At 40.4% G+C, this 26,997-nt stretch overlaps 1 protein-coding gene across 2 annotated transcripts in view; it reads left to right on the top strand.

The window, feature by feature from the left end:
* Positions 1–26,997, top strand: part of LOC118104932 (receptor-type tyrosine-protein phosphatase gamma) — a 369,897-nt gene that overhangs the window by 256,425 nt on the left and 86,475 nt on the right. The window contains exon 5 of one of the 2 annotated variants that reach the window (XM_035152240.2): positions 13,770–13,865. In XM_035152240.2, coding sequence (XP_035008131.2) covers positions 13,770–13,865 — 96 coding nt within the window. Of the gene's footprint in view, positions 1–13,769; positions 13,866–26,997 lie in introns of those variants that run through there. The other variant, XM_047339382.1, reaches the window with a different exon arrangement.

Below are 26,997 nucleotides of genomic sequence, written 5' to 3' on the forward strand. Positions count from 1 at the left end.
ATGGATGTAAAGGATTTAGTTAAATTTTGGAGAGGCGGTGCAATGTAGCACAGAGAACCTGGGAAGTAACGAGTTTTACTGAGTATGTAACTTTAAACATGTGCTTAAATCTCCAGCTGTATATTAACAACCTTTGAACTGCAGCAAAATTACCTCATTTCAGTCAGACATCGTGTGAAACCTTTATTGCAGCAGTAGAACATAGTTCGAGTTTTATCGTCTAGGCTCCGACTTCACATCCCCAGATATGATTACATTAGTATAACGGGAAGCGATGAGTAAATATCTTTAACCCCCCTGTCGGAGCCTTCAGGTGGACACTGGGGTGGTGGAGGGGCTGAATCAACAGGCAGCGATGTTTACGCAGGGCAGCAGAGGCACTGACAAGCAAAGGGAGAGATGGTACATTTTTGCAGTTTAAATTTGGAGGGTGTGTATATGATACAAAAAAAACATTTAACACTTCTTATAATAACATAGCTAACTAAATTTGTGTTTTGCGCAGTTGCTGTAGAGCCCTATTTGCTGCATACTCACTCGTACTATCATCCATTAAGTTGTTACCGCCCATGCAGACAGTCAGAGCTCATAGTTTCAGCTGCAGTTGTGTGAGTGTCAATGGACTCTCTGAAAGAAAACTTCTCTTTTACTCTTGAGTCTGTGTATCCTTTACTCTGAATCTATTGCACGTGAGAGCAAACTTTATGCATTGAGCATGTGAGCCCTCATTACTGCCACAGATTGAATTATTCTTTGGGCAACACAGAAAAGAAAAGAAAAAAAAGAAAAAACCTTACCCATTTATTCCAATCGGCTCCTAAATCAATGCGTTCTTCCTTGGGTCGTATTTCCACCAATCACGGCAATCTGCTGCTTAATCTTGCTTCCAGAGAGACAAACAAAATCACACTCAAAGACAACGTCAGGTTCTACTACTGGCAGCCAACTACAGAAATCTGATGATTTTTTTATTTTAATCATGTAGCAGAATCTCAGAGAGAAGTTTCCCACACTTTGATCAATCCATGACACAACATGAGAAGGTGTTGAGAGCAAAGACAATTGGTATGTTATAATGAGATTAGATGGCCAATAAAAAGTGAAAACCTGTTATTTGAAATGTTTGTACATTTACAACAACTGGAATCTCCAATAATTTGTAGAAGCCTCTTTTGGCAGCAATCATAGCATGTGAGTTGAAGTCTTACTAGTTAAGGGTGAATAGGTGTGGCTTGCTACAGACAAGAGCCCTTAACTCTACTTCCACTGTTCTAAGATCAATAACAACATTTCTTCCATTATATGCGTAGAGTTGTGGAAACTACTTATTTACTCCAACAGTCTTTTGTTCTTGTAGTGTCAAGAGGCAGCAGTAGATATGAGGTCCAAATACACAGTGCATCTGTTAGATTTAAGGGCAAAAATAGCCGGTTTAACAATTTAAACTTGGATCTACACCACAATAAACTTTGTAAAAAGTGAATACTATCGGAAGCCACCACGTCTAATTTTTACAATTCATACAACCAAACTGTAAAAACTGTTCTTCAGAGAACAGAATGTACATTCTGAACAGGAGTAAAGATATTTAAACCATCTTTATTATACTATTCCAAGACATTTTTTCTCAGCTACTGCATGTATACGTACTGAAAATGTAGTTATGGTAAAACCAACTACATTGAACAGAAAAACCAAGATCCATCAGCAGGACATCTGTGGCAGCCAGTGTTATATTATCTGGTTCTATTCCAGCATGAACATGAAATCAATCATGAAACCTGGAACCCTCCACCTGCATTATATCAGAGACCTGGTCTATACCTCCCACCATGGTGCCTCACCTGTCCACCCCCCTTAGAGCAGGTGAGGGTGCTATCAGGGCTCGCTGGCTGAGGAGCTAAGCTATCCATTCTGTCTGACTGCCTCTTGCCAAGGCTCATTTTTATCTCAACCTCCTCCCAAGCCTCCCAGACGTGATAAACGAGAGGAGCGAAGGTTGAAAGAAAGATGGAGGGGGAAGGGCTGAGTGTGTGTGTGTGTGGCTTCAGAACTTGCTCTGCCAGCTTTTACCCACCTGCCTAGATAAGAAAGGCACTGTAAATTAACACGCGATAGGGGGGCTGAGAGCACAGGCGCTGTGTGTGCGTGTGTCTGTGTGATTGGGGGGCTTTGTGCACTCGTTCACACATACACACACACACACATCTCCTCTCTTTGCTTTGCTGCAGGTATCACAGATAAAGATGTGTCATTGATGAATGGGATTTTATTTCCCATCAACCTTTGCTGCGTGGGAAATGGAAAGCACATCCTGGCCCCTAAATCATCAGATGAATAATGATAACACTGGGTAGCAGTTTTCATTTCTCCGCACTATTTTCTGCAAAGCTCAGTATGCAAACAGTTTGTTTCTCCCAGCGCGTGTGGTGCGTGCAGGCGTGTGTGTGTGTGTGTGTGTGTGTGTGTGTGTGTGTGTGTGTGTGTGTGTCCACACTGAAGGTAAAATTGAATGCTGATCATCCACAAGCTGGGGTGTAGCTGTTTAAGCTCTTGTTTGTGCCTTGTTTAATCAGACCTGAGGGGAGAGAGCTCCAAATTCACCACCAACACAGAGGCCAAATTACAAGGAGGAGAACAGCGTCCACCCCGCTCTTACTCACAATATGATAAATACAACACCTTTCTGACGCAGAATAATAATGCAGTTTAATTCATGCTTCTCTATTTTTGGTACCATTTGTTTCCTTAATTGTTTCTGGCAGTCATTTCCTGACTGTGAATTATGAGATAAACAGTATTGGAGTCAGTGTGCGCAGCACAAACACTATCATTCATTTGGACTTGTAACCTGGCACCATACAATTTTATTTGGCTTATATTTGTCAAACAATCAAAAACACCTCGGCGAGCTGGCAGTGTCTGAGATGTTTACAACTAGCATGGCCATGTCGCTCATTACATCAACTCAAAGCACATCATGCATGGGGATACAGGGCTGTCCATGAGGATAGAAACACTGGGGAGACTGGATGTAATGTACTGATATTACTTCTTCACTAGCTGAGCTGCCAAAGCAGGATCTCAACTTTACTCTTCTAAAGCTGGTATGAAACTGTGTAGAATAAAGTCATGGTGTGATTTACAAAAGTCTTGGCCCCCTGTAAACCAGATACGAATATATATTATTGATGTGAAAGTATTGCTGGAAAACGAAGGTTCAATTACAGTTACTCAAATCACATCAGGTTGTGTATGAAGTTAGATATCCACACACCCATTCACCGCCTTGGTCTTTCCACCTCTTTAAATAAAGGCCTTAGGCACTGGATGTGAACTGATTGCAGCAGAATTATTGAACATGGATGCAAACCCTAGTGATATCCTCTGAATTTGCCATGAAGGAATAACCTCCCATGGATTCTCCCTCATGATTAACAGTGAATATAGATGAAGCCCCTCTTTTCTCGAGAACAGGAGCTGACAACACAACAAGAGGTAAAAGCTGCATTTATTCTGTGAACTCAGCACCAACTCCAGCACACAGCCGGAGAGTTAATTCTCTTGTCCAGCCCCTAGTGGACACAAAGAGCAGCTCATTAGCAGGCAGACAGCCATTCCAAGCTTTGTGCTGCAACACAGACCTGTTACCGAACACTGGCTCCACACTGGCCCCAGTCTGGGCCGAATATAAACACTGGGACTTTTGCATTGATATCCTCCTTCAAGTAACATTTCTGCAATCCCAGGCCTGTGCCTGAAGGGAATGTTAACATTCAGATTTGCCTTTTGGAGTTTTCTTGTTAACAAGCCAAAGTTCTCTTTGGGGCATCTTTTGTGTATCCTTGACGTCCAATAAACACGTTAAGCACATTTCTGTGCTTGTACAACATTTGCGAAGCTGTTTTTGCAAAGTATGAACTAGTTTGCAGTCTTTCTTTCCTTGAGTGTGCCAGGTATTACAGAATATCTTGGCCCACTCTTGGTGGGACTTCTTATGTTCATCAGCTCCATAGAAAAGGCGGAACGTCACAGCAGCTTCTGTCCTTCATTATTGTTTCCATGCTGGATATCCATTTCGCAGCCAGACACAAGATTAGTGTAGAAAAATAAAAAACTGGATGCATATTTAGCTCCTTAAGGTCACAGTTATGCATGTCATTACTGTATTACTCTACCATTACAATTGCAGTGTAAAGCTGAGTTGATTAAAAAGCACAAATAGTATTAATATGAATTGATGACAGGCTTTAGTTTTTAATCTCGAAAACAAACAACGTTTCCCGACACATTTCTGAGCAGGAGAGGTATAGGACATTATAATAGAATGTGTGTGCCTATAAGCAATGGCTATATGTGTGCAAACACATTTGTCCATGAAAGGAGAGGTGAGCTGTCAGCTATCTGTGTTGATGCAGTAGCATGACAGGCAGAAAAGAACACTGTCAGTGCTGTTATACAGACAGACAGAGCTGATGGAAAACACCATCTCTTCTCCTGTTGCTCCCTACAGGAGGAAGGAAATCAGTCTAACTGGATGTTGCAGTGGAACACGTGGAGGTGTTCCGTACACAACCGCATTATGTTGATGGGGGATGTTTTGCTGTGTTGTTGATCGTATTAGTAATGGTACCATATCCTTGGAGTTTTCCCTCTGTTATTTTTACATCCAGCTTTTCAGCCTTTTTTTTTCTCATTTATTGTCTTTTCTTTCTCGTTCTCCCTCTAAATCTTTCACTCTCTCTCTCTCAGCCAGCTACATTCCATTAGACCTTCAAAGATAAATGATTACTGCCAGGCTGCACTCCCTTGTTTTTTTAAATATATATATATTTTTTTTTTATTTATGATTTGTCTTCCCTCCAGATAGGGAACACACTCCATCCCTAAAATGATGTTGTATTTCCTGGTGCCTGTCCTCAATGACACAAAAAAACAGTCATTCTTTAAAAGCCCAATGCTACCTAGAGGGCATATAGATGCGGTCCCAGTTGCCCAGCTTGTTCTCTACCATTTTTAATAATCTGGCTTGCTGATGGGGGTCAGTCCCTACCACTTTTTTGTTTCTTTTTCTTAATTTTGTTTCTTCTTTTTTTTAGGTTTTCTGTTTTGGGCAAAAGCAATATCCCCACCCTACTCCTCCCAAACCCATTGCTTTTATGAAAAAGTAACACTGTTGAAATTGAAAAAGCCACAGCTGACTCTCAGGGCTATTTCTCACGTAATGCATTTCAATTGGGTTTTTCAGATAGATTGCACGAGGCCACAGCATGCTCTAAACATATCTCATAACCCAGACTGTACAGCCCTGTGCCCGCATCTCCAATCTGTTTTGTAAAGCCATGGCAGCGAGGGAGATGAAAGGCAGCGAGTGTGTTGCATCAGTGACCGGCAACACTACGTCGTATGACCTTCTTTGATGGACGGCCTTTCTCCTGCTCTGAGGTGGCCAGGGAATTCAAAACCCCATAGCGTGGCGAGAGAGGGAGAGGGAGAGGCAGCATCAAACCTCGCTCTTGATGTACTGGCTCTCTCCTCTCAGCAAGGATGTGCAGTCCATGCGGTGCATTCTGTTGTCTGTTTTCACACCAAGCCTTGCTTATGTCACCTCGGATCTGTCACTCCCTCAGGGGGGATCGTGGGCTGCCATGCCCGGTCTCATCGCACACTCAGCACTGTAGTGGCAGCGTTTCCACCCAGCCCCCCAGCTGCTTTACATTTCCATCCTAAGGCAACAGAGCCTTCCCAGGAGACACTTGAAGGCGGATGGAAGGAATGATAGGAGTTCTCAGAGGTTTCTGTCAGGACACATGTTTCTGAATTGTTGTCCTGTGGTTGGAAGCAGAGGAGAAATGACGTCTGCCTCAGACACGTTTGAAGGTCTTTCTCATCATCGACTGCTGAGCCTGCAACATATTTCATCAGTTACTATCATATAAATTCCATGCATGTCCAAAGTGAAAGCTGATAAAATTAAAGACCGCAATATAAGACAAAGTTTATCATATTAAAATCACAATCATGATGTTAGCTTCCATTTTTAATTAAAGTTAGTCAGTTGGGATATTGACATTTTGTAATTAAACTTTCCGCGGGTCTTTTGATTTAAAGATCTCTACATTTGAAGGCTGAAACTATTTGTGATTAAGCGATTAGCTGATAAACAGAAAATGTTTCTTTTTTTTCTTCACATGTCATATCATTATAAACAGATCCTTATGGGTTTTTGTTATATCTTGGAGAATAAATGCTAAATATCATATCAGTATTGAGGAAAGCCTCTTGGATTCTGATTTTAATATTTAACCCTGCTATGTTAGCAATAAATGAGAGCCGATGTGTTCCTGTATAAGAAAACAACGCACATGTGGACTTATGAGATTTTATTACGGGGTCCATTATTTTTTCCATTATAATACAACCTCGGAATGCATCGTTCTTGCTGACCAACAGTGTGTTTTTTATTACCATTTATTTGTAGGTCATGTCGTTTGAGCTTGACTGATGTTATTTTGACTATTTATTTATGTTATGTTTAAGTTTACAAGTATCGATAAGTTTGGCCTGTTGTCACAATTTAAATCCTTAACGCAAATCAGCCAGCCAATCAGTGACAAGAATTCATTAGGTTTTTTTCAGTTAAATATATATGTGAAAGAAAAACACAGTACAGCAAAAACTGCAGAAAATCTCTGCATAATCTTCTCATTGCTCCTATTTTTCTTTGAATGTATTCAGAAATGAGATAGTTGCAGGTCTGGCTCTACTTTCTGTCCACTGATTCTGATCATTGCTTTTGATTTTCTCTTTTGTGTGTGTGTGTGTGTGTGTGTGTGTGTGTGTGTGTGTGCGTGTGCGTGTGTGCGTGTGTGATAGTCACAGCGTTGAGTGTAATACATAGGGATACTAGCTCCTCCTAGTGTTGAGCGTTATGATGTTAGCAATCTGAAACTCTGCTATCACCATTTAGACATCTCGCATTAAAGCTGAATTATCTTAAAGCCTCTCTTGTTAAACGTCTGATATTAAATTGGCTGAGAACTGGCAATAAAATATTCTTTATCTCCAGAGATGTCCCCATTACTTGATGAGAAAGGGGAAAACGCTGACTCCCCTCTGGTGGAAATATTCCCTTTGCTTTGATAAGAAATGAAGGAAAAGTTATCTTTCCTTTGGAGGGTGTATTGTATACTTTCTGTTTTGGTGAGTAACATTGCTTATATTCAGCTGGATCTACTCTGACAGTAGAAAAGTTGAGTTTCCTTGTGAGGAAATGTTTCCTTGAATGGAACAAAACTGTTGAAAAAATAAACAACGACATTGACATGCCAGTGGAGTGACAGAACGCGATGGTGGCAAATTTGTTCCGCCTGTAAGGTCGTTAGAGAATGGGATATTAAGGCCATCGACATGAGCCATCAAATAGCCTCCTTATGTTATTGGAGTTGGAGCTGTTTCCATATTCTCGGCATGAAGTGTGGTGCTTCACGTTTGGGGACCTCAGAATTTCTTCTTTGATCTTTGCAGATTATGTGGTTTTGTTGGCTTAATCAAACCATGACCTTCAAAACGAGGAGGTTAACAGCCAAGTGTGAAGGGCTGAAATGAGTTGCGGCCTCAAGCTGTGCCGGAAAGCAAAGGTTTTGATGTACCAGTAAATCTACATTCCAACTTTCATCTATGGTCAGGAGCTTTGGGTATTGACAGAAAGACTGAGATTGTGGACACAAGCCACTGAACTTAGTTTCCTGCGTAGCTTGGCTCACACCAAGATACCATGGTCAGACCCCCAGAGGCAACTCAGAGTGCAGCCACGGCTAGTTTGTGTCAAAAGGAGCCAGTTGAAACAGCTGTCTGAGCAACTTTGATTGGAGCTTTTCTGGGCATAACTTTTAGGATACACTGGTGTAGAACCAGAGCTCATAAATCTCATCTTGAGTCTGCACCTCTTCATTCCGTACATAAGCGTGACAAAAAGTAGGGATCAACCTGTGTTTGCTTGATGGACAAGATTAATTTACAGTATAGTCAAGGTTGCTTATCTGACCTGAGCTCCACCCAGACTTTCAAACATTTACATCCCATTCCATTAGCCATACCACTTAACTGTGAAGGTTGTCCGAGGGCTGGAGCCAATCCCAGCTGACACTGCATGGTGGCAAAGGGGCAGGGTACACCCTGGACAGGTAGCCACTCTATCACAGGGCTGACACTCAGACAAAGACACTCACATTGACACTTTGAAACACATTGATTTGTGATTTAAGGTTGCCAAATAACTGCATGTCTCTGGTCTGTGGGACAAGCAGAGGGACAACAAACTCCGCCCAGACACTTTTTGCTGTGAGGCAGCACTGTTTACCATGGCACCGCTGCTCCACCCAGGCTTTCATCCTCTGTGCACAAATTTAGCATTGTTTATCTCCAGTAACTGCAAAAATGGCAATGAGCACTAAACTCAAAAATGGCAAAACCACAGGTGACATGTAGTTTTTCTGTAAAGTAAGTTGACTGTCGCACCATGTAGGTGCCTCGGGGCTCATACTGTAAGAGTGAGGAGAGACAGCAGTTTGAAATGATGTCCGGCCACTGTGCATACATCCCTGTTCCTCTTCTCATGATGGCACTTAGTGTTTGAGCAATTTATGTCTCATAAGAATTCATTTATTTGTAACAAAAGACCAAACTGCAGCAATGCAACACACTATAAACAGCTTTCACCCACAGGATTAATACCATTGACCAGTGTAATGAAAACTTTACACTTGGCATCATGAGAGGTAGCCTGTTATGTAGTTATAAATCCATGGTGTCAGATCATAAATACGGATCCTCTGGTCACTTTAACACTGAGTCCTGGCTGTGTGTTTGTCTTGTGTTGTACTGAGTGCGCACAAAAGGTTGACACATTTGTCCTGATGTACAGATGTGGACAGTAGTGGAAACTGTGTTTTCACAGTTTGTTGCCACTTCTCTTCAACAAAGTAACTTACCGCCTGGTTCACATTAACGAGCTCTGGTCCTCTTATGTCACTGTGTCACTGTGAGTGAGTGGGGGCGGGGCCGCTGGGCCTGTGTGTGTGTGTGTGTGTGTGTGTGTGTGTGTGTATGCTCGCAGTCTGAGGAGTCTGGGAGCACACACACACATTTTCACTCGCTCCTGGTTTTCACATGCTGCTGGTATTTAAAATGATGGCCTATACGATGATGATTTAAAAAAAAAAAACTCTCACAGGAGTGAACGCCTCTCACGTTCATCATTTGTAAACTGATTTGTACAGTTCAGTGTTCACAACAAATATGGACGTGTTCATGCGCAACACTGTGTGTGTGTGTCGCTGAGGAGAGCTGTTCACAGTGATAGATAACAGAATCTTGTAGCATCATAGAATGAATGTGTGTACACTTGGTTTTCAGGTGAGTTGTTAGCTTTAAATCAGCTTGTTGTTCCCTCCCTCAGAAACCACTTAGAACATCTATAATAATGATGCATTAAGGTGTCAGCAGTGCAGGCTGCCTGATTCATCACGGCAGCCTGTTCACGGTGAGAGACTGTCTCCTGTGCTTACCTTCAACTATATTAATGTTTCATTGAGTACATTACACAATATCACATCTGTGTTTGATGAGGACCATATAACATTTACTTATGTGTACACACATGTACACATAAGTAAATGTTATATGGTGTAAGTTATAAGATGTCCCATGATGTTTTTGACCTATATACATTATTCGTATGTACAATATATACGGGTTTAAATTATTTGATCTATCCAGGTTATTTTTCACATCGCACAGCTCACTGTTTATTGCATAAAATGATAGGATGTAAAACAAACTTTTGTTCTCAGCTTTCACCAATCGGACATGGTTAGCATAGCAGCCTCATAGATTGACTCACAGGGCCGTACAGTGCTTGTCTCTTTAGAATTTAAGTTAATTGAAGTTAAATTACACATGGATGCAATTGTAATGATGCAGCTAAATAACTCCCAGGTTGAACTGTTGAAATATAAGCAGCGTTATTGCCTCAGTGTAGTAGAATAAAAGCATGACTGCAGCATCAACATTGAAGAAGAACACTATATGATATGAAGTATGCTTACCTTTTCTTCCCTTTGCTGTTTCACGTCTTTACATTTACTCACCAACCAGAATGCATTGCAGTGACACAGAAAGGCTCTTTCTATTTAATGTTAACGCTGGGAGGGCAGCGCATACAGTTGGATCTTTAACCAAGTGTTCACCTAACCATGGGCCTTCCTCAGCTCAGATAACAGGTTGCAGCTTTGTGTATGGCTGGTCTCAGAACAGCTGGGAGATGATGTCCTTTGGCCTGATGTGAACATTCAAAAGTGGGGAAGTGGACCTTGGTTGCCCTGTGAGTGACAGGAGGCTTCCCCTCTCCTCTCCAAAGTGTTTTCCTGAGCAGAGAATAAACAAGTTGTTTGGTGATGAGATGACTTGCCTCCGGGCTCAACAGCATCTCTCCCACTCAGGCTTTTGAACTCCAGGAAAGGAGAGGTGCTGTTACAGGCCCCCTAAGGCTGATCGCTGAGAGGGAGGCAGGCTTCCTCTTTCTCAGACAGACTGCTAAAATATATTTGACACACTTACTATGGTGCCAGTGGGGAATATTGACATGCAGAGTTCACAGTTCAAAGATAAACATCAGCGCAAAGTAGTGACTCCAAACATTACAATATATGGTGGAGTTCATTGTAGAAAGAGTCGATTAAAGACTTGAGCCACATAAATGTCGGCCTTTAGCTGGATTAATGAGCAGTTCAGCAGAGTGACTGGACTTTTTTATTTTTTCCCCAGAGTAATTTGGCTGATCTGCTGCCACATTGTTGTGTCATTGTTGTGATAGTCTGACATATGGTACAGCTCGGGAGACATGGCAACAACAAACGTCCTCTTGTTCAGAGTTCAGATCTTTTCTATCAGAAACACTTGGACAGGCTGCACAAATAAGGTGACACATTAGGAGAAAAGACAGTAGGTGCTGGGCTTCTCCTCGAGGATGTTGTATAAGCTCTCTCCTTCGAACAACTGAAATAAAACATGGGCGCTTAAGTGGGAAAGAGTGTCCTGAGATATTTTGATGGAATGGTGTCAAAACACATTAGTTCATTAGTATTTAAAGTTGGTACTATGGCATTCTAATGCAGGGGGACTCAGCAGTCGATATAAGGGCCCAGAGGGGCCCTGCACCACACTTCTCACTCAGCTTTAACAGTCACAGATGGCTGCTTGAAACGTAGTCGTTTCTCTATTTGGTGTCATCACCATCCAACTTCACTATGTGAAGAAGACAAATACTGCTGTGTATGAACCGATTCAAATTTTTTGAGCTGCTGTCTCACTGCCACATTCCCAAGCACAATTCTCCACTTTGATTTTAATTAATTCCAGTCTGGGACAATGTGATGTTCCACTCAAGTCGTCTCTGCTATAAAGTCACCAAACAGACTCTATATCAGGCTGCTTGACAACTGTTTACTCCACAAATAGATCAAAAAGCGATGCACGGGCTCTTTATGCAAGGATTAGCAAGCTGGAGAAACTACAACACGAGTGATATTGACAGTGTTGATCTTGGCAAAGAAAAAGCTCCTGAAACTGCTTTTGGCAGGAATGTGTTCGCCACAAATTATGTAAACGCATGTGCATATGAACACAGTTTCTGTGTACATGCACATAGATACAGACACAATAATGTGTTCCTCATTCTCACACAGTGCGCACACATTTATTATGTGTTACCATGACAACTGCCAGTGCCTGACTGTTTGACCTGTGTGTGCGTCTCATTGGTTTTCACTGAGCAGTGGCACATAATCTAGGCACCTTTCATAATATTCAAGGTTGCAACTTGGTTGTTTTTTCAACACAAATAGCAAAGTGACAATTTACCTTGTGTTTATCACCATCTCGATGGACAACTGTGTTTACATAAATTCACCAAATATGGAAATTGTTAATTTAGTTAGAGGATTATAGGGAGTTTGGTTTGCTATTATAAAATGCCATTCCAAGGCCCAAAGCGACAATAAATATATCCTTCTAACCAAAGGTTAAAAAGATGATGAGTATCCACAGTCTGATTATTCTGCGCCTACATTGTTTTCGCTACCTATTTAAACACTGTAATTTTGCCATCCTTTCTTAGCTTACCACATGGTTGTCTTTGCAACCACATGGGATGATTTAAGGCTTCAGCTTGTGTTTACTGCCAACTGAAACTGCTTCTGATACAAGATGACTGGCTGTCTGGTGTCACCAGATCCATGACTCAAATCAAAATCATGTAATTTAAGTCCACATCTTTGGAAAGTAGTCCCAATTTGAAAGCAATATTTAGTTCAATTCAAATATTTTTGAGCCATTTAATAAAAAAATCATTTTTAAACAGGGGCTCGGGTCTGAATGGAACAGACACAGTAGGGAAGTGATGGACTAATAACAGGAAATGAGCACCGGGATGTCATTAATATCCAATGAAGATCGAATGGCAAATATTGCTTGTAGAGAACTAATAGTATATAACAAACACTGCTAGTTTGACATTTAGGAGATATATTTCAGTTCAGACCTAATCATTCATTGTAACACTATTAAACAGATGTGAGATGTGTGGACTCCTCTGTAAAAGGGAAAACAGTTTTACAGAAAAGAAACAACTGATTTATTTTGTATGAGTTCTAATGGGTCACAGGCCTCATTGATTGTCCATACAATATGCCAACTAGCTACTGCTAATGCCAGTCAAATATAATGGGACATTTGAATTCCAGCCTTTCCTCATTACCACAATTATGCAAACACAAAGTAAGCAGTGAATTGCAGATTTTCTGCTGAGTCATTTCTCAATAAATGAAGCCCAGAGCTGTTGATGTTAGCAGTTTGTTTAGTCCACATTTCTCGTACATGTAACAGCGAAAAAAAATGTTTTTGTCCTTCTGATTAGCTTTTTTTTAATCAGTTTTAAATCTTATTAAAAGTTTTCTTTACTTCTTCATATGAAGGAGCTGCTCCCAGCAGCAGCAGCATTTGAATTCGCTGCTGCTCTAGTCAGGAGTGTGAAAATCCCACAGCAGGGAATCCCATAGGATGTAATGAAAGCATGAAGGGCAGTTTTCACATTTGTAGCAGACAAAGATTGTCGACTCATACTTGGATCCATCTGTCATCCGAATAAAGGTGGACAAAGACTATATGTTTAGTGTATATATAAGTAAATCCGAATGTTGTCATAGACTTTATATAATAGTTAATTCTACATAGATGTTTTGTTTTGGTGCTTCCTGTTTCCAGCTCCAGCTTGATGGACTGATCATCTGGTTGTAGAAGAGCTATATATCCACCCATCCAGTGTGTGTGTGTTGAGCAACGTGAAATCTGAGACCTCATTATAATTATAACTATGCTTTTATATAATTAGACTTACATTGTTATATAATAATATGAATGCTATCTGAACACATACTGACATTTCTCAATCTCTCCCATTGACCTCTTGTTACAACTATAGATCCAGCTGAAGTCTATATACCTACAAACAGCAGAATACTATATTATATATACAGTAGAGCATTTATATCAATAGTATTTTGTAGGTAGGACGTATCTGTATAGCAATAATTACGGTTAATTTTGAGAGAGTGCATTCATTCATAACAGCACACTGTGATGTATGGTTGTATTCTCTTCAGTGAAGGAATGTGTCCCCAGGTGTAACCCAGTGTCTCTGTCTCTCACAGATGCAGATCTACATGTACAACTCAGATGACTTCGACAGCCTCAGTGCATCGCTCAGGGAGAAGAGGATCATTGCAGCCATGGCTGTGTTTTTTCAGGTAGGAACCTCTTCTATGTTTCTCTGTCTCTCAGTAGAAGTTGATCAAAGTACATTTAGTCTTTGGTAAGGCAATTAAACTTTTCAGAAATCTGAAAAAAATAACATTTGCTAAAAATAGAGCCATGTTTATAGGTTTGGTTAACATTTAAAATCCAAACTTTAAGCAACAGAAGATCCACAAATACATTTAGTTTCATTGAAATACTCCCTCATTTCATTTCATTTCAATTTTTCATACAAAGTTGTGTGCGCTAAGTCATAAATTCCGATTGACTTTAGTTTGTGGGAGACTGAGGGTTGTATTTGTGTCTGCTCTTCATGGGGTGTAGAGTGTGTTTCATCTATCTCGTCAGTTTGCTTTATCCTGTTGGTTTTCCAGAAAGCTAAAAAGTCAGATTTCCTGTGCTGTAGTGCTTTGAGGGTGTGTGGGTATGAGCTGTAAGTCCTGTAGATCAAGATCAAAGTCCAGTCACCAATAAAGTGCTCTACCTTCCCCTGGCCTGTGGAGTGGAGCTGTGGGTGGACTGGGATCACTGTAAGCTCTATCACTCTCAATTGACAGGAATACAAAAATCCTTTGAGGCCATCGATTACCCAAGTGTCTTTTTTCTTTTACCAGTAACCCCCAGTTAATATTTCCTCCTCTTCAGTCTCTCTTGCTCTATATTGTCCTTTCACTCCTTTTGCTCTCTCTCCTCCGTGAGTGTTGCACAGACGAAGGTGGGCACGTAAAGTCATTTCAATTTGGACCCAAATCCAAATCTTTGCAACATCTACATGCTGCGGTATTCTTTCATTACATTTGATTTATGACAAACCTACATATGAGGGTGTTGAACAGAATGAGGAAAGTCATACATATATGTTATATTTCTGTATTTTAATTGTTTTGTGTTAAAGTGCATGATGAGGTTTTGTATTTTTCGTGATGATTCCTCGAGGAACGGTCAGGATCTTTAAAATGAACTGGGTTTATATAGAATGCTCTTTAAAGCAATCCTTCAGATTATGAAACATTTAGTTTTTTTTTACATGTTTTTGGTACTTATAGTTAGAACTTGCTCGAGTGGTAAACACTACATAATCAAGTGCCGTTTATCTTGACTGCCCTTTACTCATTTAGTGTTTGTCAGTATTTGGATATGAAAAGCTGCCTCCGCTTTGGAATGGTGGCAGCACAAACACTGGAGATCCCACAATGTTGCCAGAATACCAGAATATTCAGAAGCCACGGCATCATGCCCACTCTAGCTTGGAATGAATGTGTCTTATTTCCCACACACAACCTACACTGTTTAATCAGGAGATGGACAAAAGAAAAATTAATAAATCACAAATGAATCATGCTTTTTGTAAAATGAAACCCAATCACATCTATGACACACCAGAGTCACAACCATCCCCAAGATAATGGAAAATTAATTTGATTGGCAGGAGTTTGTTGTTTGTCTCAATGACACGTTTCTCATTTTACGGAAAATTCTAAGATGTCTTTCATTGTCTGAAAGTCAGACCTGATGGTGGCATTTAAATAAGTAAACAGTAAGGAAAGAGTGAAAACATTTATACTTCATCCAGGCGTAGGAGGAGATAAATAGGCAGATATAAAAAGTTGTTACCTGAAGCAGCCAGGTGAAATGGCACAAATAGCCTCTTTTATTTTGAGAAGCAGCTTAAAGTGCTGCCTCTATTGACAAGTAAATCCTGGTGTCCTCCAGAATAGGAAGCATTCTATCTATTCGATTAGATCTCCTTACAACCTTGATATAAAGTAGGCATATATTTGCTCCGAACCTGATGATATTGAGCAGTTGCATCTTACCAACTGAAAAACTGATTTAACCCGTGCCCTCTCTCGCAGATAGATCTCAGCAAAGCTGCGCTTGGCTGCTTTGTTCACCATGCAAAGTGGAGCGTGTTGGTGTCGGCCTCAGAAGTGCATTTTCCTTTATTCATCCAGTCACTGCTCACTCTCCTGCTTCACTCACATGCTACAGTTTGTCTTTGGCAACCTGAGTAGACAGGCTTAAACGTGTGTGGTGTGTGTGTGTGTGTGTGTGTGTGTGTGTGTGTGTGTGTGTGTGTGTGTGTGTGTGTGTGTGTGTGTGTGTGTAGCCGCAGGAGGCGCTTTAAATAGATAGATTGTATGATGTAGTCCACACACACACACACACACACACACACACAGAACATCTATGTATGTGTGCCTATAAATCAAGTATTGATGCAGTTTTATCACTTGATTTTTTTTTACTTTGAGGAGAAAGAGTGATTTGTGAGCCTATGTCAGGGTGTCTCTGTGTGTAGATGTGGTGTGTTCGTATTTTGTGTGCCATCACCCAATAGTTGTTTTTGACATGTGAATAAAAAAGTGTGTGTGTGTGTGTGTGTGTGTGCGTGTGTGTGTGTGTGTGGCCGGGCTTGGAGAGTCTCCTGGGCCTGCTTGTGTTGATGGTGTTGAGAGAAGCTCTCCTCCTGGACTATAGAGTTTAAATATGCCCTCTGCCATGCTGCACTGTTCTAAAGCAGCCTCCCTCACTAGGCTCCACAGAGAGAGCTGCTTGAGTAATTGTTTTCTCCCATTTTTTATTTAAATGGCTGCATTTAACTGGCCAGATCTTTTCTTTTTTGAGTTTCCTTGGGTTACTCAGTATGCCGAATAACCAATTTGTCAGGCACAGGTGCCGTATGTAAGCATTTGCTGTAGATACATAGGTTACATTAGAATCAAAAGATGTTACCAATCTTGCAGTGACTGAATTGCTTGAGTTCAGAATTAAACTATTTTCCTTCATTCACTAAGACGTCTGGTGGTAGAAGATAAAGCAACTGTTAACTATTGTTTTGCTTCTATTTCTATTACTTCTTTCTCTATTGAAGTTAGCATGCCAACCAGCTAGCCCCAGCCATGGACTGTATATAGAAATTGAGAACACATCTCCATTTCCTTCAACTATCCAACAATTAATGGTCAATCATCCCAGATACCAATGCCACTATCTTGACCCTAAGATGTAATTTGGAGCCAGAGTCTGGGCAGTGGCGATAGCTAGCGAGGTCGCTCTGATACACGCACTAAATCAATTTTGTGTCAGTCCTGTGTTTATAACATCAAGTAAGTACTCAAAACCAAACTAACTGGAGCGCATTTTAACACATTTGGTGTGTACTTTTACTTTATCAATCAGTCCATGTCGCATCAACTAATCGCAGAGGCGAGGTTTATGACCTATACTACAGCCAGCCACCAGGGAGCGATCAAGGTACTCTGGCTTTACTTTTTGAGAATTTTTTTAATTCAGTAATCTTACTCTTAATTGACTAGTTTTGCCATTTTAGGCTCATCTTTGTATGAAAGACACAAGTCCACATTACTTAATTACATTTTTGTGAACATTAAAATGCCTTGTTATTCTTTTTGAAGACAATATAAATGATTTGAGGCTAAAAGAACTGCTAATGACAATTACAAACCTACAGGACAGACTGTGTGACTGATGATGCTTGTTTGTTCTAAGCACTGCATTCACTCAGAAGGGTAATGACTTGATTCTGTAATTATTTAGGCCTCTCATTGTGCTAGCCAGTGTTATTGATTGTTACATTTAGAAGTGTTTTTATTTCAGTTTGCACAGTCCCATGTGCATATATTTACAAAATCTCATATTTTTATCCAAGCCCCAAACCAGATTTTCACATATAATGCATGCATTGTATAGCCCTTATCAGTAGATGTTGCTAATGGACTACATTTAAGTGGAATATGTTCAAAGTCATAACTTACGGCAAATATGTGGAGCAAGTACACTGTACATGAAGCCTATCTAACACATCACATAAAACTATTTTAGCTAAATTAGGAGGTTCTCCAGTTTATCTAGCAAAATGACTTACATGTACATAATTGGCTAAACCTCCATTGGAAGGCAATGGTTCATTGGAGATGCTAGTGGTATATATCATTTTATCACTGCCTTTCTCTGTCAGGTACCTTAAGATAATATAAGTCAAAACTAAGAAACATTATTACAACATCTTATCGTCAAAGTCAGTGTCTTCAGGTCTATAATTTCCCTTCCAGTTATTGCAGAGTAATATGGCTTTTCCCCCACGAGTACTTCACTAACTCAAATTTAAGTGGCTTTGAATGTCAACCTGTTTTTTCCCCTAACCAAGCCCTGATGTTGCCATCATGTACTTTCTCCATCTCACATCATTGGTTGAGCACATGCAGCCATGGGAGCAGCCAGCTCCAGGTTTAACACTGTTGCGCTGTGCACTGCTGACGTGCAAAGTCACCCAGAAGTTAATTCGGGCATGCACGAAGAGGAATGTGCAGCCATTCAGAGACATCAAGAGGGAGACTTTGGATTATGTGATTTTTCCCAAAAGATGTCAATTTGTCTCCTTTTTTTAATAAAAAAATAGGATATTGTTATTTTGCTGACATCTTTTTGTTGATGACATCATATGTAGTTCTTGTTTTTATAGTTAATTTGTAAGTCAGTTTCGTCTCACCATGATGGAAAAAGAAATATGCTCATCCTCACTATCTTCCTGTGGCCCCAGCCATTCATCTTACCAGTTTCAAATGAAACAGGGCCATTTATAGTTTGTCTCATTTGTGCTTTAACACCAGCTGATACTAAAATATTAGAAAACATTAATATTAGACCACACACGAGCCACATGGTCACATTTCAGGTCAGTGTTACTGCTAATTCACTTACATGTATGTATCTGTTATATAAACTGTATGCACAGCTGTAGGTTCATACAGTAACAGCTCATAGTAAAAGCATAATCTGCTTACATGTACAGTATATGTATACATTGTAATTTCATCCGTCTACACACACTATTATGAACGTTTAAATAATATTTCAAACCAAATTGATTTCTAGTTAACTGAAGATGTCTTGCTGTTCATCCAAAAGGCTCCATCAGCTCTAATGGCAGGTAGAAATTGCTCAGAATTCATACTGCGTGAACAAGGCTGTAGGTGAAGCCATCGATACAAAGAAAGCTTGAAATATGGTTTAACTTGTTAAGCCATGTCAACATGTTTTTTTTAACAGTATTAGCTCATGACCAAACCACTTCCAGGCAATTTTCAGGTTGGAGCCTGAATAGACTTCATCATATATCACAAGTATTTGCACTACCCTGCCAAGGGGAAGACCATCAACATTAACCTGCAAAAACAATGTCAAATGTACAGAGGTGAGGCTTTCCCTGAAACTATTACTAGACTGATTTGTACAAATAGGAATAATGTAACCAGGCCTGTGACAGACCTTTCTCTCAAATGCAACTTTACATTTCATCTCCACTGTTTAAACACATGGACAAGTCCAACCAAAGAAGTGGTAATGCTAATTTTCTCAGGAAAAGGAGAGATGCATGTAGCTTGTATAATTGGCAGGAATTCATCACCAGGTCTCAAAGCACAGACTCAAGGCAGCACTGACAGCAGCAGCCAGAGACGTGACTCTTTACATTGAGAAAATGGAAATGAAAAGCAAAACCTATGGAAGTAAAGTTAGTTAGACAAATGAACCTCCATACAAACCTGTTGGCAATTTATATCTGCACACATGATTTGTTTCAAATTCAGTTAACTTCTTAAGTTTGTTGGACTTGTTTTCTCAGAACAGTTAAATTAAGTCAGTCAGTTTGATGTTTTCAGAACTCATTATACAACTTTGAACTAATTATTAAACCTAACTTCTGTTAACTGCCATTTTTAGGGCAAGGCTTATGATTTTAACTTAACATTGTCCATACATATGAGTGTGTGAGAGTGCTAATCAGGTGAATGCAAATATTCTTCTTTACATGTTGAAACATGTCTGCTCACACTGATTGAAAATACCCTCAGTGACCTCTCATGATAAAGTCCAGTACAACCACAACTAAAGCAGCTCTGTAATTATGATTTTTTTTAACAAAGCAGTTGGGGGGGGTAATCCTTGTCTGTTTACATGAGCCTGTCTTACTCAAATAATTGTGAACACGGAGAGTGCCCTGCTTGTCTTGATTTCTTTCTCTCTTAAGTGTTTCTCCATCCATTAGGAATCCTTTCCCTCCTCTGCTATCAGTGTGTATCTGCAGCAACTGAATACTTGCTTCTGTGTCATCTATTAATTAAATCATCATACTCGGGTTACAGGGCAAATTGGCCCCATCTTCTCGACTGAGCTTGGTTATCACGCTTTTATGACCAACCATTGCTTTGCAGCACAGCCTCTGACTGAAATAGTTGACTGTTGTAAACATCGATCATTGCCCTTTTATTTGCTTATTGACAGCGCGGCCTGCCCCTGATGTTTACCTCACTGTCAGCTAGAAGCAGAAACATGTGAAACCAAGGCCCAGCTGGGATGTAATTCACATGGAACATCCACTCTACTTTTTTAGCATTTGTCCCTTTAGTTAAGAATCCTGCTGAGTCGTTTCACATGATTTTGAAGCATCTGTACCTCATTTAATATTTTAGAGTGAGAGGAAGGAGAAGGCAGGAGAACAAACAAAGAGAATGAAGGAAAAAATTTTTGTGTACTGAGAAAAAGAACCTACAATGGCAAAGAGCAGGATTGGAGAAAATGGAAAGTGGAGTAGAAAAGGGAGGGGAAAGCCTTCATGAGGAATGGTACAAGACAAAGTAGTTGTGAACCCTTATGGCTTCAACATAGAGACGCACAGTTGCACTGAACTGCATGTGAAATCATGAAAGCTGAGATTATTACAGTGAAGGGGCTTGTATTTCAAATTAACAAAGCCTTTTTCCTTAAGTTACTGAGGTGAATGTTGACCCTAAGAGAACGGATTTTCTCACTACGTCAAGTATCGGCTAGTTTAATTTGTTTCTTCTAAATGGCCATGGGTATTTTTCAACACAAAATTAGGAAATTATTTAAACTAGACTTGGCTGTATTGTAGATTTGAGGTGGTGCAGGTGTGGATGAGGGTTGCGCAGTATCACTGAATAACAGCAGTGAGAAAGAGCATTTTAAACTCTGATAGCTCAAGCGTGATTGGCTCAAGGCAAGCGTGTCAGTCAGTGATTGGATAAAAAGAGTATGAGCTGGTGGAGCCTAGGTGTAGCAGAAACTGTGTATGTGACTTAGGAGACATCCACAAGGAGACCGTCTCCCTGACTGAACCTTCACTTAGCTTCATTAGCCTACTCCCAATGATGGTAATTACAAAGTATAAGCCAATCTGCTAAACCACCATCATCTCAATGTTCCCAACACGAGGAGTCCTCAGGCTCTACAGTTATGTAGCCAAACACAATGCATTACTTATGACACATCACTCAGTCTGAAGAATCAACTCTCAGTATCTCAAAAACCAATCAGGGATTCCTCGATGCTAATTTTGAAATTTAATCATTTTTTTTATGGGACACAAAGACAGGCATTGTAACAGCATTATGTTTATATGTGCAACTGTATAGTGGTTTAAGGAATAAACAGGCTTGTAGTGTTGGCCTGTTTGTATGTCCTCTTGCCTGGCACTGCCAGACCCATTCCCATCTGCAAATGTTTTTACCTATGGCCAATTTTAATTTTTAATTTTAATGCTGTAATGCAAAGTATGTCATTGCAGAGTAGAACTGTAACTAATCAGAACAACAAAATATAAGCTAACGTGTAGACTAACTCTTTATATAAAGATGGATGACACAACTGCTCCCCAAAAATGAAGCCAAAGCGTCTCAATCGCCACCTGGTGCTGTATAGGTCCAAAATGGACTCCTTCATGTTAGGTGGTGGGACGGGCTCCATTGAAAAGTCAAAGTAGCCTATACGTCAAATAAACTTTACTCAAATATGTTTTCATTTTCAGTAATTCTTATCACACTAATGTATGTTCAAGTGTTATTTTTTCCACTAAATCTTATTTTAATTAGTTATTTGATATTATAAAATGTCATTTCATTTGTACAGCCCATATTCACAAATCCCAATTTGTCTCACAACAAGGTGTGACATCCTCTGTCCTTAACCTTCAACAAGAGTTAGGAAAAACCACGCCAAAAAAAACATGTTTTGACGGGACCTAGCTACCGCAGCTCCATCCTGCAATCGCCACTGTGTAGGGTCTGGCTCCATCTTTGTATACATTCTGTTAGACTAACATGCATTTGTTTGTTCTGTGATGCCCTGGCCACTCTGGCTGAGTAAGCAGTGTCCGTGCACTGCGGAATGGCTTGCCTTTCATTTTGGCACCCATGTTTAACAGATTAGAGCGTCCACACTGCCTGCGTAAACAGCGCTGCTCCTCTGGAAAATAGAGTTCTTGCATATTTTATCTGCAGAATAGACAGTAAAAAATTGTCTTTCACCACAGTTTGAATGCATATCTGCTGAATATGTCAAAACATAAATGTTTACAACTCTTTCTGTACCTGTTTAAAAGGAATGGAACATGGTTTGTATTTATGTAGCACTTCTATAGTCTTGATGACCACTCAAAGCACTTTACATTACAGTTTGCCATTCACCCATTCACACACACACAGTGAATCTATTAGAAGCACATTTTTTCTATGAGGGGCCATTCAGGGTTCAGCATCTTGCCCAAGGACACTTCGGCATGCAGATGGGGAAGAGTGGGATCGAAGTGCCGCCCTTCTGGTTGGAGGACGACCGCTCTACCTCTCAGCCATAGGCGCCCTTGCATTTCTCATTACTGAATCCATTCATTTGTTTGAACAAAGTTTTTATCGTTATTGCAGGATCAGAAGTTGTACAACTTCATACCGTAGAGTCCTGACATGTAGTAGCATATATAGCCATGCTTTTATTAAAGGAAATACAGTGATCATACCTGAATCCTCACATTGCAGCTCCTCTGCAGACAAGCTGCACAAACGCTGCCTGTATGAACAACAGACAACCGCGACACACAGATTAGAGGTCATGTCTCATTTTTGTCGACATCCAAAAATGACACAAACCCCAGAATTAAAAAGTGTATATCTTAATAAAAATGTCCAAAAGATCAGTTGGCTTTTTGTCAAGTTCTGAATTATTTTATGAGGTCTAAATCCAAGAGGTAGTGAACAGCAAAAATAATGTGTTTGTCTAGTATTTCTCCCCATCTCCCAGCACCCACTGATAAATTTGTCACTGATAGTAACTCCACTCCAATGTGTCTTGTTTGAAAGAACCATCACATCTATTATGCCATTGATTCATCAGCGGTTAGTCCGGCCAGTGCCAAGGGGAGGAAATGAGTCTCTCTATGACACAGAAGGAGGTGAAGCAAGTCAAGAGAGAGAGGATACATTGTGAGGGATCTTGGATGGATGACAGTGGAAGAAAGCGTTGGGCGATGAGAGAGAAAAATGGTGGAGGAGAGAAATATGAGGACATGTCACATTGTACAGTGTTTTTTTTCCTGATTTGTCACTGCGCTGCTCTGTCCCTGGAGAGAAAGAGGGAGCCTTAGCTGTGGGAACGGATGAAGAGAAAGAACGAAAGATGCAGGATTTAAAGAGGGAGAAAGGCATAGATAGAGAGAGAGTAGGACATTGTGAAGTGAGGCCTGGTGGCTCAGGATCTCGGGGGACGAGCCTGTGGGCTTTCAGAGACAAACATTAATAATGAAACGCTAATTCCCTCTGTCCTCCTTTCTTTCTCTCCTCCTCCCTGTCTGTCATTTTCTCTGTGTCTCCATGGTCGCCTTTATTTCTCTTAATCTCTTTTCATTCACACACACACACACACACACACACACACACACACACCACACACACACACACACACACACACACACACACACACACACACACTTTTTTCCTCACCCAATTTCTCTCTTGCCTTGAACCAAAAACAAGCTCCTTATTTCACTTCCAGCTAGGAACTTCTGCTAAGTTGAAACTGTGTCTAACATTGCTGCAACTAAGTTTAGGCTAATTAATTATTCCGTGTTTTGCCTGTACAAGCCCATGTTGTCAATGGGGGGGATCCCACAGAGACAATGGAATACCTCCTTGTTACACAGTCCTGCAGCTTAAGCCATGTGTCACTGTTTAGATTCTTCCTACCGTTTTGGCCACCAGCCCTTGGTGTCATAGTTACCGCAGGCTGCCTCAGACAAAGAGTATATTTCCATATGATCCTAGTTTTGGTGATGTCACTTATCATCATGGTAATGCACAAGGCATTTTACAAGCTAGTCATGGATTGGCAAGAATGCATCTGAAGGAAGAGCGCAGCAAACTGACTTCAGTGTCCCTGCATCTCCCTCTAACAGCGTAGTTAAGAAGGCAGTAACCCACAGATGATCTTTTCCTCGGTCTAACTTTGTTGCGGTCCCTGTAGAGTTTGCTGCATCACTTCCCTTGACCTGGGATGCACCACAGTTGTTGACAAGTCTGCCAACTCTGCTGAACTCATTTGCTTATTTCCATATGATTAAGTTGCAAACTGGCTTAAGATAACCCCTTATTATTATCTGATAAGGCATCCAGGCACATATTGTATGTTTGAAAAAGTTTTTTTTTCATTACTTCTGCTAAGGAGGTTGTTGTTTTCATTCCTGTTTGTGTGTTAGTAGGATTACACAACAACTACTCAATTAATTTCTTGAAACTGAAGGGTAAGATATTGAATAAAATCTAAATAAAGGGGAGGATCAAGGATTTTTATCATTACCTTTTTTCTACATTGCGAGATAGAGGTTTTTTGTTTGACATTTTCTCTATTTTCCCAAATGAAATTCATGGATCTTGATGAAAAACATCAGGTATATTTAGAGAACTAATATCTATGAGTCCATACAATTTGGTGCTACTTGAATGTAGGGGGACTGTTGGACCTTGGCGGAGGTATGCACTTGAACACAAATGATTCTGCATCCAAACACGTGCAAGTAACATACTGCGAAAATACGCTTTGTGTTTGGTGTGAACACAACATAACACAAACTCAGCTTATTAACTGCATCGGGCTCAGGTCAGGGTTTGCACACAAAAAACTGAATACCTGTTGGGTTCGGGTTGTGCTCAGTTAGTTTTCTTTCAGGATCATTCAGACAGAAAAGTGTGGCCTGAGCTGCACCATCTCTAAAATTCACAGAGACAGTAGATCCTCAAACTATCCAACGTTTTAATGATCTTTTAACACAAAATCCTCATCATCCTCGTCGGCCAACTCTCCTCTTGTAAGACTTCCTTTGTGATGTGACTCTGCAGCTGTGCGGAGCGAACACTTTCACTTCATAACTGCAGTGTCAGATTAACAGCTTGGCCACACTGGAATGCGTGAGCAGTGCGTGGGCGTTGCAGGAAGTCGTATTATTGAGAACTAGTAACGTGAGCACTACTTCTGTTATGAAGGAGATAGGAGGCCTACTCTCGTTTACGTTTGGATAACACATGTTGCTCTCACCCAAAAAGAGCTGTTGCCCAATTAAGGACGCAGTGCACCTCTACCTGAACATCCACACATGACAGTGAGCAGCAGGAACAGTTTGGAATTAAAGCATGTGTATGTCACATGATCATTCACCACCCTTGTTAGTAAACACATGGGTGTTTTTTTTTATATAATTCCTACTCAAGGTAATTGGATGAAATTGTTGGACAAATCATCCACAGAAATGGCTTGCTTTACAATAGGATGTTTTCATGTGGTTGATGAAAGCCCAGAACAGGCTGTGTTTTATTCTATGTGCTTTGGCTGCGGTCCAGGCAGGCAGGCAGTGTGAGGACAAATCCCAATAATCCTTCTCACCAAACTTGAAAATGAAATCCTGTCCAACAAGTGTAGTTTTTCAGAATCCAAATGGACTTTGCGTGTGTGTTTGTTAAACCCCCAGGTGAAGTGCGTGTGTCCAAATCCAGGACACGCGAGGTCGAGGAGAGTCAGGCGAGGGAGGGGTGGGATGACAGTCTTGGCAGTCTCTCTGTTGTTCATGCAACACGTTGGATATGGATGCTGCTAGTGGCTCTGCCTGAGTTTGGGTTTGCTTGTGTTCTACACAACACGGCTCTCTGTTGCTCTCTAAGGCATATTTACACTTTTGGCTAAAAGTGAAAAACTGATATTTCACCTAAAAGGTTAAAAAAAATTATAGCTGCATTGTAATTAAAGGAAATCTATTTATTACCTGACAATGGTAAAGTCTCTCCCTCTTTTCCACCCACCTCTCCTCTCCTCCCCATTTGTCCTTGACCTTCTATGTAAAGTGCCTTGAGATAATGTATGTAATGATTTGGCCCTATACAAATAAAATTGAATTTAATTGAATGTGACAATGATGATTATTAGTAGTAGTAATTGTTGTTGTATCTGTACGTAGTCACTAGTGGTAGCAGTATAGTAACAATTGTATAGTTGGAGTGATGTTGAATATATGTGTCAAAATAAAAGTAGCTACTAGTAGTTTTTTTGAAGCGGGTATAGTCACGGTGGTAGCAGGGTTAGTAGTTTAAGCAGCAGTCAGTGTATTAGAGCAGCAGTAATGACTAATACTTCAGAAAGACAACACTTGTTAAAACAGGTGCTTTCTTTTTGTTTCTGTCTGCACAGCGTATTGCAGGTGGTCCTACTGCCCCTCAGAAGAATAGGCTGTTCCTGTTTTTAGTGAAACAGGTTTTTCTTTATTGATCCCATGATTGACTCTTGCCTGTCCAGTCAACATGACTTGTTTATTGTTACAATGAACACAGAAAAAGAACAACAAATATAACAGCATAACTAACAATTTCATTGTGTGGTGAGCCACAGCTGTAGAGATATAGCTGTATGTTGGGACTCACATTAAATTACACACAAAGGACACAGTTACTTTAGTTCACATGGTTTATGATCTGCAGCATATGATGAGCAATTTAAACCAGAGAAATCAAATGATTGTATGCAGAAGTAGATAAAAGACAAAATACATACAAAAGAAAAAGAGGCTACAGCAGTAAAGACTGTTTCTCTGACTCATATTTTATTAACACAACTGCTGAGGAGTCAGCCAGCATCGCCCCCTGCTGTTTTAACATGTATACCAGTATGTGAGTATAATGGGCGTGAATATAATGTGTTTATTTCAAAGCATTGAAAATGTCCCTTTTTAAAATGTTAAACATGGTTCCTGTTAATAATCCAGACCTCACTGCT

Source organism: Hippoglossus stenolepis, chromosome 3, assembly GCF_022539355.2.
Source record: "Hippoglossus stenolepis isolate QCI-W04-F060 chromosome 3, HSTE1.2, whole genome shotgun sequence".
NCBI classification, from domain to species: Eukaryota; Metazoa; Chordata; class Actinopteri; order Pleuronectiformes; family Pleuronectidae; genus Hippoglossus; species Hippoglossus stenolepis.